Here is a 14357-nt window from a genome sequence, read left to right as displayed (position 1 = left end):
ATTGTTCACCTAATCTCCCCAAAATTTTAAAATTTTTGATTGATCAAATGAATGCTACAAATAATTTTATTCCATACATCATATCCCCTTTATCCAGTCCACTTTAAAATGGTAGGATGAACAATTTATTCTCTCTATACTGTACATGAACTGAAGACCTGAGATTACTTAAGTGCTAAAAGGGTGCGGACTAGCTAGCATCAACCCCATTCTAAATTGAACGTATACTTTTATGAATGTATTTGAATAGATGAGCCAATACTAATCACAGCTTTTAATGTGAGGTATATGGATTCAGCATTATGTAACTGATCATTGTTTTTTTATTCTCTCTTAGGTATTAAACTAAGCTTGTCAGCACTGCTGGATGGCAAGAATATTAATGGTGGTGGTCATAAACTTGGCCTTGGATTTGAATTTGAAGCATAAACCAAGAAATAGAAAGAACCTACAATCAGTAAATTTCCAAATATTTTCCACAGTAGCAATCCGAAGATCCTGTTTATATTTTTGTTGAGCCATTTGCCCAAACATAGTAAAATCAAATTATCTTCTTTGGAGATTGTCCTCTGAAGAATAGAATGCATTTTCAAAATGTCATTATGACTATTTATTGTATCCCTTAGATATATGCAGTTCACTATTAATGTCTATTTTCCCTTCTTGGTAAAGACTGGTTGTATGTGGTGTAAAACAAAACACTATTATTGTTGGTTGAAATTGTGGTCCTTATCCTTGCACCTTCTGGAAAAAGTTGATGCAACATAGCCATATGGAGAGATTTGTATGTTTTCAGCAGGTATTTGTGATGTTTGGGCTTAACAAAGTTAAAAATACACACAAAAGAAATTTAGTGTCCCATCTTTTTACTTCCCTGTTGTGCTGTTCGTTTAAAGTGTCGTCTTCCATGTTCTGGAGATAGCTAGGAAAATTAGTTCCTGAATCCCAAATTGGACTATATTTAGTATTAGAAACGCAAAGTGGAACATATTTAATATTGTGTGTGTGGCGTTATTGAAGGCTATAACAACACTAAAAAAGTACCTTAGAAAATGGTGAAGGGCCCATATACAGATGTAAGCCATACAAAATTACCATATACATGTCTTGAGAATCTGGAATCATTTATAATTATGGCCCAAAATTATTGCAGAAGTGCTGCAGAATGGTTTCTACTCAGCCTATCATAAATACCCATGGCCAGAGTTAAATAAGGAAACCCTGGTGAGTGTATTTTGGGCATTCGCTTGGAGAAATGTGGGATAGGAAAATAACTTTGGGAAGGAACTCATTACAAGGTTTGTATGATTGATAGATCCCTCTATTTCTGTGCCAGTCTGTTTATTTTCCAGGGTCAGTCCTGTTATCTTTAGTCTTCCACAGTGGGAAGCGCTTACATACAATTTAAAGGTATCTGTGTTGGAGGTTTCAGACTGGCTGAGACTAAGCAAATTTCTAAAGTGGGGCATCTTGGGCTTGTTGCTTTTGAAGTAAGGTGCTACGTTTGGGTGGGTATTCGGTGCTTTTGTACATTTGTCATGACGAATTCTGTATGAAGAATCAGCTGTATTGAATTTGAATAACCAAAGTGTTGAAGTATTGAAATTTTGACACCTGCTATCTCTTTAGGGTATTTTTTTAAAATGAAAGTTAGCATACACAGTCATTCTCTTCATCTGAAGTTGGCTGTTCCTTTTATTTGAGTTGAAATATTTGCAGTGTTTGTAATGTGTGAAAGTAATTCAGCAAATATGAGAATGTGGTAAGGAATAATGAATTCAAAAATAAAAACAAAATGCTGGAAATTTTCAAGTCAGACAGCATCTGTGTAGAGAATCACTTAACTTTTCAGGTTGATGACTGAACTAATTCACAAGCATTTTAATTGAACCAGGTTGTTTAAACTAGGTACTTGCAACCAAATTAGTATTTTTGTTCATCACAAGATATAAATATGCTCATCATTCTGTTATAATTTTGCCACCACTCTTTGCTGCCCAATTCTCGCCAAAATGAACAGCTTTTAATTTGTCTCTAGGTTTCATCTATAGCATCTCTATGTGCTTAACTATGTAGTAACTTTCATTTAATTACACTTGAATGGCGGAAAGAGTTGCATGCACTCAAGTAGCTTACCTACTGTGGTTGCTTAAACTATTTAAAAAACAAAAACTTTCTGCACAAGTTTAAACAGTTTTCTTTGGAATGGACAACCAGCATTCCAGGATTGCTTGTTTATAAATTAGCTTTGTAAAATTGAAACCATTAAAATTCTTGTAAAAGTTTAAATTGTATACAGCTTTATTTGGAAACGATATGAATTACTACATTGTTTCCATTGTAATGCAAAAATTTAGAGATCTCGAGAAGCATTGGTTCTTTGTAAAATCTTCCCATTTAAAAAGTAAAATTGTTGTAATTTCTGGAATCTCAGTGGTGTTTAACCAAAAGCTAAAGTAAAATTCATCTTAGTTAGAAGTGCTTAAGTATAAATGATGTGCCCTTTAATGTCTTTCCAGTAAATGGTGACAGTTCCAGTCGAATATCTAATAATTTAATTGTTAATGATTTAGTTAATTGTAGTTCCTGCATTGTCTGAATTAATGGAAGATCTCAGTTTCAGGACCTACTATACAAGGTCGCTTATATCTTGCCAATTGTGAATTTGCTAAGAATTTTAAATAATATATAAATTTAAAATTATGCAGTTGTAGGAGATCTAATATATGGTCGAAAATTCTGCAAAATATCCTGCAGGTACCATCAGTAACAAGGAGATTTTAACTCACATTTGAGTTTTAACACTACATAACCCATCAATATGCTGTCTGATCTGTTAAATTTTTCAATGTTCTGTTTTTATTCTAACCTTTGTAATGTCATCCTAAAGTTGTTAAAAATAATGTGGGTATAAATGTGGAATTTATTTCAAAAAGGGAATTGATGTCATTTTTGAAAACTTGTGACCAGATTATAAGAATTTTAAACAACAAATTTATTCCTTTCAAAATTTAGGCCTTTCAGAACTCAGGAACTTCTCCGGAAAGTAAATTATAGAACTTTTCTTGATCCTCAAATTCGAAAGTATAAATTCTTTAACTTGTATTAAAATAATCCTGTCTCTTTTGCTATACATGAGCACTGTGATTCATGGCATGGTGTATATGGTCCTTCCCCATGGAAAAAAATACATTCACTTTATTGATCACATTTTTATTGAGCATAAGTTCTTTTGCAATTGTAACTATCCATGACATAAGGAACTTTCTTGTCAAACCTATTGGGTCAGAAACTTCTCCTTCACTTAATATACTATTATTGGTTGGGGATTATACTTCAAAAATGTGATTCCATTGAGGTCAACAGAACCAAATTTTGAATTTAGAATACTAGTTGCAGCTGATTGCATACTTAGTACAAAAGGATGAATTTCTGCTCTTTTTGATTTTATTTTTTTCTGAAAATGCTTTACCTTATTTCACCACCTTCTGAATTTTAAAAATACCTAATGTTATAAACGATGTAGCCTTAGCCTCTGTTCAATGGCATTTGATCTTGCTTTCATAGGCTCCATGCAACCTGTGTTTTGGCACAGTTTTTCTGTGTTTCTCTACCTGAACGTGGTTAACCATTATTCAAAGTTTATTCAATGAACTGCATCTGTGTCACATTTTCAAGCCCGATTTGATCAATATATAGGTGCAGCTTTTGATTTAAAATTTCCCAGTACTGACTTGTTTTGCTTTATTTCACTTCAATTTTTGGAAAAGATTGAGTAGTGAAGTATTACAGTACCGTGCTATTCATGCTTATGCTTTTTTGTACGAGACCTGTGGTTCTACTTTACAATATCTGGAATAATGGCTCCACAGTCAGTATTGGTTGTTCCACTCGTTCCTGCTATTTTAGTTATCAACTAATTTTAATGAAACACTAGTCATACGCTGCAAAATGTAGCTAGGTTATCAGCTTTTAATACACCATTTGTTTCATTCTCAATGTCATCCTGGCTCAGTTCTAGTGCAAAGAAAACTAAAAGTTGTTAAGGGAGTATATCTTTGTTACAGTTTTTGATGCACAACACTTAACACATTGAAACCCAATAAATTTTCTTTTGTGTGCAAACTGTTTCCTTCCCCAAATTATATTTTTTTACCCCCCCAAAACTGTTACAACCCTTCTTCCATGAAGTCATTGAGTAGCTTGTTCATTTAGAAGAAGCTCCTGCATCCAAGTGTGCCGCCATCTTACCAGAAGGCTAATCTATTCTGAATAGAGGTACTTGATTAAGCAAGGCATGGCTGGAATTAATGCAAGCAAATTGGATTAATAAACATGTGGTGAGCTGAAGAATCGGTTTCTGAGCTGTACAACTTTGTGTTGCTATGACACTAAAGAGATCTTTGGTATGATTCAGCAGCAAGACTTATTCCATACTGCTTCAGTAACACTGATCCCAAATAGTTCTGCTGCTGCAGCCAATATACATTCAGTGGCTTAAAGGTATTTGTACACAGACATTCAAGCTGGTAGACCATTTTAAATGATTCCTTCTGTTATTTCATGGAAGATTTATTTAACTGCTTTACAAATCCTTCTGCAACCTTGTTCTTCATGAATCTGTAACCATCTGTAACCTGTGGTCTTTTGGTGCAATCCTTAATTTTTTTTCCCACTTGGTGAGTTGTGCTGTTGTAGATGATTTCTAACACTGGATACCGAGCAGGAAACAGTATTTTCTGTTTGGCAAGATGTAATGAGTGGTGTGCCGCGGGATCTCGTGTGGAGAATTCAACATATATGTTGTATAAATCGCTTGGATGATGACATCAAAAGATTTGATTGAGTTCACGAAAATAGTACATTAAATTGTGATGATGACATAAGGAGGCTACAAGGGATACAGATAGGTTGGCTGAGTGGGCAAAGTTGGGCAAACTGGATGTTAGGTGGAAAAAAGGTGGCATTGTCCATTTTGGTAGTAAGAGTAACAAAAGAAAATTATTTATGAAGTGAGATTGCAGGAGAATCTGTCTAAATAATTTGCAGCGGAATAGTGAATAGGTTCAGCAAACGAAGAAAGCTAACATGATTGCACTTCTACCCTATTTCCTATTTTTGTGGATTCTGTCTTCACTACAATTTTGCAAATGTCACTTTTCAAGCTGATATTTCCAAAATCTCATTCTTTTCATCCATTGGTATTTTTTTATTTGTACAAACGAATAACTGGTCAATCTGCTCATCCAGAGTAAAAAATTATTCACCATTTGGAAAATACTGAGTTTTCTTTCGTGGATCCAAAGTGAATGTACTCAGACCTTCTTATAATAAAATCAATCTGCCACAATTTTGCCCCCACTTTTAATCTGCCTCTTCTATGGTCCCATTTGCCAACTCACTGCACATCTTAACAAATTCAGCAAAGAATTCAATGCATATTGAATCTAAATGCAGAACCTACAGGGATTTCCTCTTGCAACAATTTGTTGTGTTTTTGCATGTTCTTGCATATCTTTTGATACTTTAATGTAGGTTACCTGCCCGTATGCCTTTTTTTTTTACCAACTTAGTGCTAGGCAGCCTTAAACTGTGAGCCTGGTTCCCACAAATTGGCAAGGCAGAATTCAGCAGTCAATCTGTTACGATCCCATTGGCTTTCAGATCTTGGGGCTAGCCACCCTTATCCCTGCTTATCAGCTATTTCACAAATATTTAAAACAAAGCTTGTGAGCTGCCAAAAATGAAATTATTAACATTCTTGAAAAGACTTAACATTTTTAAATGAACACACAAAAACACATACAGTTAAACTAACTAAACAAAAAAAAAGCTTCACTTTCCTTCCGGTCGCCCATTTCTTCCATTCCTTTGAATTATGCCAATGTGCTTGCACTAAGTTTTAACAGCATATGCTCAGTGGAATTTTGATGCCCCTAGTGGCTCCGATGCAGCACAAGCAGTAGGCCATATGATGCCATCTTTGGTTTAGAACTGACTATGCCAGTGCTGGAAACAAGTGGAAGTCTTACATCAGTGCAAAACCTCTGGTCGGAAGTTATGGTATGAAATCATTACCATCTGTCTAGGACACTAAAAATTTAACAAAAATAATAAATTTGAGGAATAAATCTCCGTTAGTGAAACAGCTGCTATTAATTGCTGAACATGGAAAATCTTATTTCTATAATGAAATTAAAATGGATCTACGATAATCTGAATCAAAATATTTAAACAAGCTAGCGTCGTACATGTAGGTGTAATCATTCAATTATTTTCTACTCATCGTTGCGTAATATTCTGGAGCAAATTTGCAGTTGGAATGGGGGGGGCGGGGTGGTGATGGTGAGTTGTATTAGTCCAATGAATTCAAGCTAACTCCTTTCAAAGCATTCCAGGTGGACCCTTTCTCATGCTGCTTTATTCCAACTCTACTAATCTTTTTTTCTCTCATGTCTACTCAATTTCATTTCAAAGACCTCAATTGCCTCTGGTTCAACCAAACAGGAAGTTTAGGATCACTACAAATCCTGCATTTAAAAACACTTTTTCCACATCTCATCTGCATCTTTGGTCAATTTAATCTGTGGTAACAAACGATCGGCTGGAGATATTCAGTGCGTCAAGCAGCATCGGTGAGAGAAAATAATTAAAATTTTCAGTTTGGTTGGGCAGGGTAAGAGATAGTTTTGAACCTGTGGAATTCTCTGCCCAATGGGAGCTACCTCAGTAAATATATTTAAGACAAAGCTGGATAGATTCTGGTGTAGTAAGGAAATTAAGGGTTATGGGAGAAAAGGCAGGTGGGTGGAGATGAGTCCATGGCCAGATCTTGTTGAATGACAGAACAGGCTTGACAGACCAGATGGCCTACTCCTGCTCCTATTTCTCACGTTCTAGAGGTGGGGAATGCAGGTTTGAAGCACTATCAGATTAGAGGCTGTGTCTCTATGGTTCAGAGTTGTGGTTCATTAACCTGTTGCTAAATAGAAATACGTTTTGATTTACCCAAATCTGATCATGTAACCCTTATCAAATCTTTTCTCTACCAATTCTTAGCTTTAAGGGCAACAACTTCAGTCTAAGGAAATCCTTCATCCCCAACTTCAAGGTGATTTAGACAAGTTATGGGCAAAAATAAATACAAGTCAGATACAGTATCTACATGGTGATAGATTGGGAAATGATGTACAATGGGATCTAGGTGTCTCCTGGTATGTCACTGAAAGCAAGATTCCAAATTGCAAATTGGCTTTCATTGCCAGCTGTTTTGAGTACAGAGGTTGGATATCTTCCTGCAACTATATAGTGCCTTGGTCTCACCACAACTGGCATGTCACGTGCAGTTTTGGTCTCCTTACCTGGACAAGTGTTCACCAAACTGATATGAGGTGAAATTGGATCCATTTGGTTTGTATAGACTAGAGTTCGGAAGAATGAGAGAAATGGGTGTAATTCTGACAGGCCCCTGTAGCTTATTAGCAGGGAGAATGCACAACCTCCAGAAAAAGAGGCACTGTCAATAGGAAATGAGATGAGAAAGTGCTTCACTGAAAAGAGTAGGGAAATTGTGAGTTATCTACTGTGAGTTTCTACTCTAGAAAATTGTGGGGTGGGGGGGGTCAAGTCACGGAATATAATTAATGAGGAGATTGATTTCTAGATGTAAAAGGTACCATGGGAGGGTGGGATATATGGCATTGAGACATGATCAGCCGTGACCGTAGTGAATGGCGGCGCAGTCTTTATCATCCAAGCATATTTTCACTTTTGTACGTTTTTTTTTAAAAAGTATATATTTAAACACACATTCCACCAGGGCAAGACGAAGCAACTCAATTATGTTTGAAATCCTGCTATAAAAACAAATCCCACGAATCAGTGGCCCATGGCTACACAAAGTGGAAAAGAAGTATTGGGGTTGATGTTGTGAAATGAGGTCCCTTGATTAGGAGCAAAATTTACCATAACAGCAGCAGCACAACATATCCCAAACCAAGATCCACCCTCTCCATCAAGCAGCCCCTGCCGAAGCCGGGACAGCGTTTGCGGGTCGCACATCAGCCACTTCAGAATCGGGCTGGAATTAAATTATCCCTTAACCCAAAGAAGACTATTCTCTGAAATTCATCACATACTCTCCTTCTGTGCGGCAAACTCAACGTAACTGCATCCGCGGAAAATTGCTCCCTTCGTGATGTAAAAGGAGACGTGCCAGCATACGTATCCACCTATCGCAGCCGAGAGGTGGGAACCGGCCGGGCAGGGCTGGGCCGGGCCGAGGCGAGCCTGCCCCTCCCGCCGGGAGAAGCCGTGACGTCAGCGGCGGGGGTGACTGCTTTGTGGAAGATGGAAGCACGAACAGGGTTCGGGACCTCGACGCTCGCGCGTTCCCTCACCCTCACGCTCATCGCCGCCGCCGTGGCCGGCGTCGGTTGTCAGAAGAGCACGGGTGAGCGAGATGGCGGCGGCGGCCGCGGCCGAATTTAACCGGGTGGGGTGGAGGGTGGAGGAAGAGAGTTGTTGTGGTGAAGATGGTAACGAGTGGTCACGGGGAGGCCGGGCAGAGCGCGGGGATGAGGGGGTGGGAAGGGCGAGGGAGCGAGGAAAGGTCTGGGGCAATGTTGCTGTGGGTCAGGTTTGACTCTGTCGTTAGATTGGGACTGGTGACAATAAACACTTTGGTGTCCTTGGACTCGCACATTTAACTTAGTAAAACATGTAACATGGCAAGGTTTTCTTTCTTCCTAAGTTATTATTAAATGGGGTGATGTAACAAAAAAGTTTTAAACTTTCAAATCGATCGTATTCGTGCTTGCTTAAAGTTGTCATGATCCTGGCTGGAATAGTATTTGTAAATTGTTTATAAACCACTGCATCGCCTTTACTCCAAATACCATATTGTTTAATCCGGATTCCCGCACTGTTGGAAGTAACTCGTTCCTTGATAGATTGTAATGTGTTGGGATTTCAGCTAATAGATATGGGGTATGTGCCTAACATACGAACGTAATGTAGCACTTCACAGATGTAGTCATAGTCATACTTTATTCATCCCAGGGGAAATTGGTTTTTGTTACAGTTGCACTATAAGTAATTAAATAGTAATAAAACCATAAATAGTTAAATAGTAATGTGTAAATTATGCCAGGAAATAAGTCCAGGACCAGCCTATTGGCTCAGGGTGTCTGACCCTCCAAGGGAGGAGTTGTAAAGTTTGAAGGCCACAGGTAGGAATGACTTCCTATGACGCTCAGTGCTGCATCTTGGTGGAATGAGTCTCCGGCTGAATGTACTCCTGTGCCCAACCAGTACATTATGTAGTGGACTGGAGACATTGTCCAAGATGGCGTGCAACTTGGACAGCATCCTCTTTTCAGACACCACTGTCAGAGAGTCCAGTTCCATCCCCACAACAACACTGGCCTTACGAATGAGTTTGTTGATTCTGTTGGTGTCTGCTACCCTCAGCCTGCTGCCCCAGTACACAACAGCAAACATGATAGCACTGGCCACCACAGACTCGTAGAACATCCTCAGCATCGTCCGGCAGATGTTAAAGGACCTCAGTCTCCTCAGGAAATAGGAACGGCTCTGACCCTTCTTGTAGACAACCTCAGTGTTCTTTTACCAGTCCAGTTTATTGTCAATTCGTATCCCCAGGTATTTGTAATCCTCCACCATGTCCACACTGACCCCCTGGATGGAAACAGGGGTTGCCCGGTACCTTAACTCTCCTCAGGTCTACCACCAGCTCCTTAGACTTTTTCACATTAAGCTGCAGATAATTCTGCTCACACCAAGTGACAAAGTTTCCTACCATAGCCCTGTACTCAGCCTCATCTCCCTTGCTGATGCATCCAACTACGGCAGAGTCATCTGAAAACTTCTGAAGATGACAAGACTCTGTGCAGTAGTTGAAGTCCGAGGTGTAAATGGTGAAGAGATAAGGAGACAAGACAGTCCCCTGTGGAGCCCCAGTGCTGCTGATCCCTCTGTCGGACACACAGTGTTGCAAGCACACGTACTGTGGTCTGCCAGTCAGGTAATCAAGAATCCATGACACCAGGAAAGCATCCACCTGCATAGCTGTCAGCTTGTCCCCCAGCAGAGCAGGGCGGGTGGTGTTGAACGCACTGGAGAAGTCAGAAAACATGACCCTTACAGCGCTCGCTGGCTTATCCAGGTGGGCATAGACAGGGTTCAGCAGGTAGACGATGGCATCCTCAACTCCTAGTCGGGGCTGGTAGGCAAACTGGAGGGGATCTAAGTGTGGCCTGACCATAGGCCGGAGCAGCTCCAGAACAAGTCTCTCCAGGATCTTCGTGATGCGGGAGGTCAATGTCACCGGTCTGTAGTCATTGAGGCCGCTGGGGGCGCGGCGTCTTCGGCACAGGGACGAGGCAGGACGTCTTCCACAGCAGAGGAACCCTCCGGAGCCTCAGGCTCAGGTTGAAGACATGGCAAAGTACTTCACATAGCTGAGGGGCACAGGCTTTGAGCACCTTGGTACTGACACCATCCGGTCCTGCAGCCTTGCTTGGGTTGAGACATTTCAGCTGTCTTCTCACCTGTTCAGCTGTGAACCCCACTGTGGTGGTTTCATGTGGGGAAGGGGTATAGTCATGAGAGCAGGGTGGGGGACTGTGAGGAGGGGTAGGAGGGGAGAGTGGAATATGTGTTGGTTGGGGGCCAACAACAGATGACACGTGGGGGATGGGCAGGGGCCACAATGTCAAATCTGTTAAAGAACAGGTTAAGTTCGTTGGCCTTGGGAGGATGAATTAATTTTGAGGGTTACAGTGCTGGATAATAGACAAAAAAAATTATTAATAGTTTGGCGTGTCCACCAAATTCTTTCCCAACAAAATGAAGATCAATCCATTCCTTTCGTTACCAGCCCTGACATCAGGTTGCTTCTTTCTACCTAAACAAGTCATAATCATAGTCATCCTTTATAAACAAGTTAAATTGACATGAATGGTCTGTCCAGGTAGGTCATACACAATTATTATGGAAGGAAAAAGGCAAAAAGTGGACAGAAAGCTGGTGAACCATGTCATATTGAAAAAGTTAAGTCTTGTAGGATATGTGATAGAATACAAATGGTTTGTGATTAACAGCATTTGTTGAACTTTTTAAAGACATTTTAAAAAGTAGTACAGAAACTCTTCAGCCAACTACGTCTGTTCTGATCTTGGTACCCACATATCTAGTACCATTTACCTGCATGAGGTCCATATTCCTCTTTTTCTCACTTGTTCATTTTAAATATTGCTGTTGTATCCTCTTCTACCACGCCCACTGGTAGTGCTCTCCAGGCACCTACCATTGTTTAAAAAAATGCATTGCAAATCTTTTAAACATTCCCCCTCTTCTCAAAGCCATAGTCTCTAATATTTGTTATTTTTCACAAGGTGGATCTGACTACCTTATCTCTGCCTCTCATAATTTTATATACTTCCATCAGATTGCCTCACAGCCTTCAACACTATAATCAAAGATAATCAAAGCTTGTCCAAACTTTCCTAATAACAATATTCAGGTGAACCTCTTCCGCACCTGCTGCAAAGCTTCCACATCTTTCCTACAGTGTGGCAATTAGAACTGCACAGTGGTGCACAGTTGAGGAGTAACCAGAGTTTTATTTATAACTACAACATGACTTCATAACTCAGTGCCTATGACCTATGAAGGAAAGTATATGATATGCCCTCCTCACCACCCTATTTACCTGTGTTACAACTTTCAAAGCTGCATGGACTTGGATCCCAAAGTCCCTGTATACTTCAGTACTGCTAAGGGTCCTGTATATTTTACCCTGACATTATACCTCCCAAAGTGTAACACCTCACACTTACTCAAGATTGAACTCCATCTGTCATTTCTGTGTACAACCTCGATACGCCGAATTCCCTAATTCTTCTCTTATGATGTGTGGTCTTTGACAGCCCTTTATACTGTCCACTACTCAAACAACTTTTGTGAACAGTTTGCTGTCCGCAACTCCACCAAAAATTGTGTTGTCCCTGTTTTGACTAAAGGACCACCCTACCATGTGGGATCTTGTTAAATGTTTTATTAAGATACATATGGACAACATTCATTGCTACACTTTCATTGATCATCTTCAACACTTCCTCAAGAAACTCAATTGAACTTGTAAGACGTGACATCCATAAGACCATAAGATGTAGGAGCAGAATTTGGCCATTTGGCCCATTGAGTCTGCTATGCCATTTCACCATGGCTGATCCAATTTTCCTCTCAGTCCCAATGTCCTGCTTTCTCACCATATCCCTTCACGCCCTGACCAATCAAGAATCTATCAAACTCTTCCTTAAATATACATAAAGAGTGCTTGTGGCAAAGAATTCCATAGATTCACCACTCTTTGGCTAAAGAAATTCCTCGTCATCTCCATTCTAAAAGGACACACCTCTATTCTTGGACTCTTACACCATAGGAAACAACCTTTCCATATCCAACTAATCAAGGCCTTTCACCATTTGATAGGTTTCAATTAGGTCACCCCTCATTCTTCTGAATTCTAGTGAATACAGGCCCAGAGCCATCAAACGCTCTTCCTATGACAAGCCATTGAATCCTGGAATCATTTTCGTGAACCTTCTTTGAACCCTCTCCAGTTTAAGCTCCATCCTTTCTAAGATATGGGGCACAGAGCTGCTCACAGTACTCCAAGTGAGGCGTCACCAGTGTTTTATAAAGTCTCTGAATATTACATCCTTGCTTTTGTATTATAGTCCTCTTGAAATGAATGCTAATGTTGCTTTCGAGTGCCTCACCACAGGCTCAATCTGCAAATTAACCTTTAAGGAATCCTGCACAAGGACTCCCAAGTGGCTTTGCACATCAGTTTTTTGTATTTTTTTTCTCCATTTAGAAAACAGTCAAATCTTTCATTTCTTCTACCAAAGTGCATGACCATACACTTCCTAACATTGTATTACATCTGCCATTTCTTTGCTCATTCTTCTCATTTGTCTAAGTCCTTCTGTAGTCTCTAATTCCCCAAAACTACCTGCTCCTTCAGCTATCTTCATATCGTCTGCAAACTTTGCAACACAGCCATTAATTCCATCATCCAAATCACTGACCTATAACATAAAAAGTTTCAGTCCCATCACAGACTCCTTTGGAACACCAGGAGTAACTGGCAGCCATCCAGAAAAGGCTTCCTTTTTTCTCACTCTTTGCCTCCTGCCAATCAGCCACTGCTTTATCCTTGCTAGGATTTTTCCTGTAATATCACAGGCACATAGCTTGCTAGAGAGCCCTATGTGGCAGCTTGTCAAAGATCTTCGGAAAATCCAAGTACACAAAATTAACCAATTCTCCTTTGTCTATCCTGCTTGTTATTTCTTCAAAGAATTCCAACAGATTTGAGGAAACTATGCTGTTTATAGCTTATTTTACCATGTGCTTCCAAATATCCTGAGACCACACTCTCAATAATTAACTCCCAACTTCTTCTCAACCACTGAGGTCAGACTAACTGACCTATAGTTTTCTTCTGCTTCTCTCCTTTCCTGAAGAGTGGAGTGACATTTGCAATTTTCCATTTTTCCAGAACCATAGAATTTAGTGATTCTTGAGAGATCATTACTGACGCCTCCATGATCTCTTCAGCCACCTTTTTACCATCTGGTCCAGGTGACTTGCATGATGCTTACTGTCCCTAATAAATCCATGCTTTTCCAAAAGTGAATAAATCCTATCCCTAAGAATCTGCTCCACTAATTTCCTTATCACTGATACAATGCTCACTGCTGTATAGTTTCCTGGATTATGTTTTAAAGGGATAGTATTGGCTTTTTCTGGACTTCTGGATCTTCACCATGGCTAACAAGGTTGTGAAGATTTCTATAAAGTTCCCAGTAATCACCTTCCGTGCATTCTTCAGTATTCTGGGAGAGATTTCTTTGTGTCCTGGAGAATTCTCCACCTTAACATTCTGAAACATTCCTAATACCATCTGCTTCTTAATGTCCATGTGTCCAAGAGTGTCAGCTCCTCTCTGATCTCACCATCATCCATGGCCCCCTCCTAATGTACAAATAGATCCCAGTACATGCTATTTCTGGTGTGCTGTTAAATTGTCTTATTTTTACCTAACTAGAAGCTGCAGGCAAACTAAAATCAGTTATAGTTGCCTGGGAATATAAACTGGGATGATTAGTTATTATTATCCTACTCAATTAATTTGCTTTCATTCGTTGAAATAAAATGTGTTGTTGCAAATATTTTGAGTAATTGAGGCACAATTTCTCAGCTCTTGTTTGTGAATGCTCTTGCATTACAGGTCAGTCAGTGTTCCATTTGTTTTTGTAATTGTT

The 14357-nt window shown here is 39.6% G+C and overlaps 2 protein-coding genes across 3 annotated transcripts in view; both read left to right on the top strand.

Annotated features, from left to right (window-relative positions):
• LOC134349241 (voltage-dependent anion-selective channel protein 1) overlaps positions 1 to 3133 on the top strand; it is a 31170-nt gene extending 28037 nt beyond the window's left edge. For both annotated transcript variants that reach the window (XM_063053266.1, XM_063053267.1), the window contains exon 9: positions 338 to 3133. In XM_063053266.1, coding sequence (XP_062909336.1) covers positions 338 to 429 — 92 coding nt within the window. In that variant the 3' untranslated portion in view covers positions 430 to 3133. The remainder of the gene's footprint in view (positions 1 to 337) is intronic.
• Positions 2727 to 14357, top strand: part of LOC134349894 (keratinocyte-associated transmembrane protein 2-like) — a 26011-nt gene continuing 14380 nt past the window's right edge. Inside the window, exons 1-2 of the mRNA XM_063054857.1 lie at positions 2727 to 2757; positions 8207 to 8452. Coding sequence (XP_062910927.1) covers positions 2727 to 2757; positions 8207 to 8452 — 277 coding nt within the window. The remainder of the gene's footprint in view (positions 2758 to 8206; positions 8453 to 14357) is intronic.

Source organism: Mobula hypostoma, chromosome 7 (genome assembly GCF_963921235.1).
Source record: "Mobula hypostoma chromosome 7, sMobHyp1.1, whole genome shotgun sequence".
Lineage (NCBI taxonomy): Eukaryota > Metazoa > Chordata > Chondrichthyes > Myliobatiformes > Myliobatidae > Mobula > Mobula hypostoma.
Note: the sequence above shows the minus strand (reverse complement) of the source record. Positions and strands in the feature narration are given on the sequence as shown.